We start from the raw sequence: 6,779 nt of genomic DNA on the forward strand, positions 1-6,779 counted from the left end.
TATGTACCATAATTACAGTTCTCTGGTTGCAAGATAAAGTGCCGAAACCCTAACTACATTCATATAACAATCATGTCTTCATAGATACACTTGTTTAAGATTTAGAGAGATCTTCCTCAAGCCACTAAACATCATCATGTGAGAAGGTGTGCTTACTGTTCATGATGACTTGACAAAAATCAACAAATAACAGTAAACATAACAAAGGAATCGCTAACGCAGAATATCAGAACATACATATTGTTTTGCAAGGATTGTAAACGAAATGGCTATGTCAAAATGCCACAGCATAGGTGTGTATTAGCACACCATTCCTAACAAAGACCAACTTCGCTCATGCTTGATTAACACATTCAAATGTCATCATCACCTTTCAGTGATTTCTTTGTAAACAATTTTTGCAATACACACTGCTGCATCCCCCGAGGCAGTACACTACACATCACTACGTCCATACAAATGAGGTTAAATGTAGATCTAATGTTTGTTGCGATGGATATCACATCTTTTCATAGGACATGAATCACCATCTCATAAATGGGTATGATACAACCCCCCTGCTGTATTGTATCCATTCTCCTAAAGCTACATTTCAACATGATAGCACATAGTGATAGCTTAGGATAGTATAAACCATAAATGATATTTCATGCTGCCTACACAGCCCTTCCGTGATATACAATGTTATGCCTTTCTTAACTGCAACGCATTACAATAGTGGTGTTCCTTTTTGTGAGTCTATCGTAAATTTTTTCAATGTACTAGTATATCCTGATCTACCCCAAAAAACTTATAAAGATATGAAGATTTCCATTGGGCTTGATACAAGCTTCACATAATATAATATAGCCTTTTGTACTGCTTCCAAGTAATTCCTAGTGTAAGATCTGACAACTTAAAATATGACCCTTCTCGAGTGTCCAAGTGCTACAAACTAAGTATCTATGTACGTTTATCAGAACACTGTAAATGTATGTAATAGCAATACTGTACTATGAGAGTTGTGCTGTATCTGGTGTCGTTTCTCTTGTCTTGCACAGCAGACAATTTTCCTTTAAATGCCAATCTACACATTTTAACTGTCCCACATGAGATACATGTACAGAATACATTTTCCTTCATACTCAGAAACAGTGACTCTTGTGTGTCTATCAAAATGGGGAAATGGTTGGTAGGGTGGTACATATGGATACATTGCTTCTCCTGTAGTTCTCCAACTGGCCAATACTGTATATCAAGACCATCTGCATATGTGGACCATTTCTAATGTTGTCAACAGCTTGAGGAAAGCATATACACATGTATATATTTTTTTCTGTACATCTACGATACATGCAAATTAAATACAGGTGAAGTCAAGCGGAAAGCATCGTTCATAATCCGTAAGATTGTTGACAACATTGAAAATCCATGCCACATGCTTGGAGTTAGACACGGTTTGGGACTGAAGAAAGAATCTAACAACAAATGGTTGGCATCACATCTTTGTGTACAACAAGCCTCCCCAACTTCCAATATTAGCACAAGTAACTCTCAAGAGTCCACTTGTTCCCTTGTATGGGAAACACTGCCTCTTGCAATGACATCACCACTCAGACATTTTAAGTTGCAACGCCATATGATACTGAAAAGGGGGAGGGGGGCAACAACAACATGTACTTTCACTTTCGGCTACAGCAAATTATGAGCTTGGGTAAAATGAACATTTTGATTACCAAGTGAATAATTTGAATGTTTTTTTCCATAAATGTCACATATATAGGGAATAAATGATTACATAATCAGGAACATGATGTATACACTATATAATACAGTAGTAGTTTAAGTGATTCGGAGTACCTTATACATCCATAATTTCGCATGTGATTCACACAATGTTAATGTAAAAGAGAACATAGAAACACTGTCATAACATTTAAGATGAATTATCATGAATATGAAGTCAAGTCCCCTTAAAGAGATGGCTGTAGTTCTAGGTGTATATTTCTGGAGCAAATCAGTTTTTTCTTCGTTTCTTCAACCGCATGAAGTTGTACAGTTCCCACGGACGCCCTCCACTCGAAATAAAATTAGTCCACAAACTTTCCTCTACCTTCCCCTGCTTCCTGTGAGATGTTACGTCATGTATATCCTGTATAGCATAGTTTAGAGACACGCCAGAGTTTTCTTTCTTCCCCTATAGTGTAGTTAAACACACATAATTTTTTTGTTAAAGATAACAGACTGAAAAGCACGACAGTCTACGATCACTGTCGTCAAAGCACGTGGTCCTCTTCTGGCACTTCTGCCCAGCTCTGTTCTACGATGGCCTGGACCTTTTTCTCGTATTCGCGCTTGTTCTCTTGATAAAGTTGCGCCGCCACGGAGTTGGCCGGCGAGTTGGGGTTGGGTTCGTCCAGCAGAGACTGGATGGAGGTTAGAATGGCGGAAACGTCGTAAGTCGGCGACCAGCGATTCTGCAAGATGTCGAGACATATTTTGCCGTCGGCGTAGATGTTGGGGTGGAACATTTTGGAGACGAAGCGCACGGTCGGGGGTTTGTTGGGGTACTCTTCTGTGAACTCCAAGGTGAGCTTGAAGGTTCCGTCTTCGAATGGTGTATCCTCGGGACCGAAGATGACGGCATTCCACAGCATGATGTTGTTGTCTGTCGGCGCGGCGCTCACCCCGCAGGGAGGGTCCTCCTGCAGCCGCTTAAAGTCCCTCATGAGTCTCCGGCGTGCTGGGGTCGACATGGCGGGTTCACGGCGGGGCTAGAACGTCCCACAAGCGCACAAAACCGGGCCGAAAATCGGCAAAATTTCCCGAAAATTCTATCTGTTGACAAGGACGTAACGTCCTCACTGCGCCTGCGCACAATGGCGGGATGTGACGCAATCCGCCGCAGTGCCGCATGGGAAGGGCGTGTCAAAGGTCATGGATGAACACAACAGGTGAGGCCACTCAGGTAAACATTTAAACATTTCTCTTCTTTTTGTCAATGCTAGGTCTCTCAATCATGCTTTCATACGATCTAAAGGGAAGGTAGGATAACCTATTAACGGAGAAATGTCGATTACCATTTAAAAAGTATGCATGTCAACCAAAAGACTGTCTGAATGAGCTCTGTGAAAGTGTAAATACTCAAGGACCCTAATAATTATCTCCAATCAGACGTTGGATTGACAGTAATTAAGCTGTCTGAAAATCCAGACAGGTACCCCAAGGCATGATTTCAGAGATTATCCAAAGGAGAGAGTGGAGGTGGTTGAGAGACCATTAATTTTGAGAGGCCAAAACATTGACAGATTGCCTGTCAGTGATCACTATATTATAAAGTGATCTCCAACTTGAAGGTTTTTCAATGAACTTTCACTTTCAGTGAATGCTATAATCACCATAGCCTTGATGCCAGACCCATGCTTGATCCAGCATGCCTAGTTAATAACTGGGAGAGGTGCAGCAGGGGGGCCTAGCATGCTATGGGTCTGGCATCCAGGCTAGTGATTATAGCATTCGCTGCAAAGTGAAAGTTTCCAGGGCCTACACATGCTGGCACCCTGCAGGTTAACGGTTATAACATCATAGTCAGCATGTTGGCAGAACATTTTTACCTACCACTTGCTGGCCGTGACATCATGGCAATCACTCGTATATATGCTACTGTGCAATCCTAAGCATGACAGTGCTAAGCAATTAGTTAAAAAAGAAGGTTGCAAAACCCAGCACGAATTCAGAGACTAGTACTGTAACATGTTCAGGACAAAAGATATGAAAACTGGAAGCTCTACTGCAGTACCAAGGTCAGCCACCAGGAGGCCCAAATTTGACCTTGACCTCTGTCATCCTATGATCTACCCACATACCAAATATCACAATCCATAGAGGCCGTTTTAAGTTATGCTGACCACAAGTATGCCGAAACACACACATACACACACACACACACACACACAGACCAAAAACAATACCTACATTTTCATGTAGGTAATTTAATATTTCATATATCTCTCTGAAGACGTGCTGAGGAACAGCCCGGAGGAGAGCCATGCCTCCTAAGAAGTGCAATCAGACAAAGGTGATGAGGAACCACCGAGAACATCACAAACCTCCCGAGACTGCCACCATGAACTCTAACAACGACTCAAAGAGCTCCGATCTCGGCATCCAAGTCAAGAAGAGGAAAACGACCATCGCGACCCTGGCAGAAGCGGAGGAAGAGAGCATGCTAACGTGGCTGAGAGAACACCCCGAGTTGTACAACAAGAAGGCAAAGGAGTATAAGAATTTGCGGAGGAAGGAGACACTGTGGCAGGAGAAGGCGTCGGACATGGGAAGGAGCGTGGAGCATCTTCAGACTTGGTACAGGAGCATGAGGACACGGATGGCCAGGCTGCTGAAGAATAAGTCTGTGGAAGAACTGACTGACAGGGACACGTGGGTGATGGAGAACTTTACTTTCCTCCGGAAGCACATCGAAGCGGTTCACAGAGGGAGGGGACCAATGAAAAGAGTGAGTATCTTCGAATTCATCTTCCTACAATCCTAGGCTGGTTACCAGAACTATATTATAGTTCCCGAGTCCTACATCCTCTCCACAAATTGATGTAGGACTCGGGAGCTGTAATAGGTCTGTTAAATAACCAGGCTATCATCTTGCTACTGTTGTAAAATTCGACTTGTACAAATTATTATCATATTTCAATGAAAGAAGAGTGGGTAGCTTAATTTTCCTTCAGTTGAAAATTTCTCATGCGACATTTTTTTGTTCCTAGGCCTAATTGTATTGGATGTCTTTAATGAAATTGTACATTTTCAGATTGCTCAGGGACCGGGTCCTCCAGTGAGCCAGGGTACGCTGGACCCAGTCACAAACCACATCCTGCTGATGCAGCAGCAGCTGATGGAGCGGCTGCAGCCGCAGGGCGACCAGGAGAGGCTGGGGTTCGCCGAGTGGGTCCGGGCGACGCTGGTCAGCCTGCAGCACGACGTGTGGCGACGCGCCCAACGGGACATCATCGACGTCCTCCACCGCGCCATACGGGAGAGTGACGCCGCGCAACAACCGTCCGACACCAGTAGTCCGAAACTGTCCACTGCTCCTAGTACGAGTACAGGATCCACAGTACCGCCATCATTAACCGCGAACCCCGGAACCTCCTTCGACCGGTACAACCGGCTTCCTTCTAGTCAGCAAATGTGGCAGACGCCGATAAACCAGTGGACATCCCAGGTTCAGAACAGCAGCAGTTCCTTCACGTGAACTTCCTGTGTTCTCCTTCTAAGATTGAGTCTTTAGTTTAATAAGTGCAATTTGTGCCCGTCCCACGAAATCTTACTTGCTAATTTGGACTGGTGGCAAGATTTCTTTCCAAATCAACCTACAGCGTCAAAACCATCATGCAAGGAACAATACAAGGAGGACGAAAGAGGAATAGACAATGTAAGAGAAGAAAGGATAACATCAAAGAATGGACAGGCATGAAACATGCAAATAAAAATTACGTAAATGGAGAAGGATGTGCTGTATGGTGATGGAGAAACATTATACATTTATTCCATTGCAAAAGGGATGTAGGGAGACCCTAGCACACCAAGTCATTGAGGGAGTGACTATCCCAGACATTTCTACAATATGTACGTGTACTGAAAGTTTCAGTCAAAATAGTGTCATCAGTGCAGACTGTGTCATGTAGTGACAGTGTTTTATTCTGTCCAATGCTTTTATCCATTTTCGTAATAACTTATCTGTAATTGCATTTTTGTTGTAGATTTAAAGTATTTATTGTGAAGGGTTTTAATGAATAAAGAAGTGAGTTTTGAAATTTTGTTAACTCTGTTGTCTTTTTAATCATACACTGTGTACTGTTACATTATGAAACATCAAATTAATACCTACAGTTACATTTTGTATTCATTTGGTACAGCCTTCCTTTAGTCTTTTGATATATTACCAATAATCCTGCCAAGTTTCTTTTCTCTCAGTCTATTCTGTTAATTAATGAACTGCCATTTAAGGCCACACCTATTTGATTTGTTGAATCATATTGAAGCATTTTGGGCTATAATAGGATGCCTAGACCTGGGTTTTTTTCCCTTCAGATTTTTTCTGAAAAAAATCCGAGAACCAACAAATTAAATTGGTGTGGCCTTATCAAGATGCATGATGGAGGCATTTGTAGGATATTTATTATTTCTGTCACATCCCATGTTTTCTTTTGTTTTCTAGCATTGCAAGAACTTCCCGTGTCCAGAAAAGTACTCATGTCCTGACGACTAAATGAAAGGAAATGGAGTAAAGCTGTCGAAATCAGTGGAAGAACTTAGCCCAACTGTTCATTTAAGTTCATTTGAGCTAAGCTTATTAAACAGCTTTAGAGTTGCCGCCTGCACAACTTCCAGCTAAATCCATGGATGGCAGTTTTTGATGGTGAAACAGGGTTATAGCTGTTACTGAAAATATGATTTTGACGCAATGCAGGACAAAACCCAGTGGAAGGTTAGCTCAACAGTACGTTTAAGTTCGGCAACTGTAAAGCATCAAATTGCTTTACAGTTGCCGACTGCCCAACATCAAGCCAAAGCTGTGGACGGCAGTTTTTGATGGTGAAACATGGTTATAGCTGTTGCTGAAAATTTGATTTTGACACAATGGTCAAAAACAACTTGCTGGACAAAAACACTTGGTCCAGTAGAAGAGTAGTTCAACTGTTCATTTAAGCTCATTTGAGCTAAACTGGTTGAAGATCACTTTTCACAAGAGTTACTATAAGAAACGTTTGACGGACAGTTTTGATGGT

General features: G+C 42.2%; 2 protein-coding genes across 3 annotated transcripts; one reads left to right on the plus strand and one right to left on the minus strand.

Annotated features, from left to right (window-relative positions):
* Positions 1 to 6: 6 nt before the first annotated feature.
* Positions 7 to 2,864, minus strand: LOC109462050 (ubiquitin-conjugating enzyme E2 A). Its single transcript, XM_019758547.1, has one exon. It carries the CDS (start codon positions 2,733 to 2,735, stop codon positions 2,256 to 2,258), a length of 480 nt encoding a protein of 159 aa, XP_019614106.1. The 5' UTR covers positions 2,736 to 2,864; the 3' UTR covers positions 7 to 2,255.
* Positions 2,865 to 2,868: 4 nt separating this feature from the next.
* On the plus strand, positions 2,869 to 5,604 carry LOC109462049. Of its 2 annotated transcripts, none has more exons than XM_019758546.1 (3): positions 2,869 to 2,933; positions 3,998 to 4,492; positions 4,799 to 5,604. In XM_019758546.1, exons 2-3 carry the CDS (start codon positions 4,028 to 4,030, stop codon positions 5,240 to 5,242), a joined length of 909 nt encoding a protein of 302 aa, XP_019614105.1. In that variant the 5' UTR covers positions 2,869 to 2,933; positions 3,998 to 4,027; the 3' UTR covers positions 5,243 to 5,604. The 2 variants fall into 2 exon arrangements, with proteins under 2 accessions (XP_019614105.1, XP_019614104.1); XM_019758545.1 differs by having other exon boundaries at positions 2,891 to 2,947.
* The last annotated feature ends 1,175 nt before the right edge of the window (positions 5,605 to 6,779 follow it).

Source organism: Branchiostoma belcheri, unplaced genomic scaffold (assembly GCF_001625305.1).
Source record: "Branchiostoma belcheri isolate BF01 breed outbred unplaced genomic scaffold, Haploidv18h27 scaffold988, whole genome shotgun sequence".
NCBI lineage: Eukaryota > Metazoa > Chordata > Leptocardii > Amphioxiformes > Branchiostomatidae > Branchiostoma > Branchiostoma belcheri.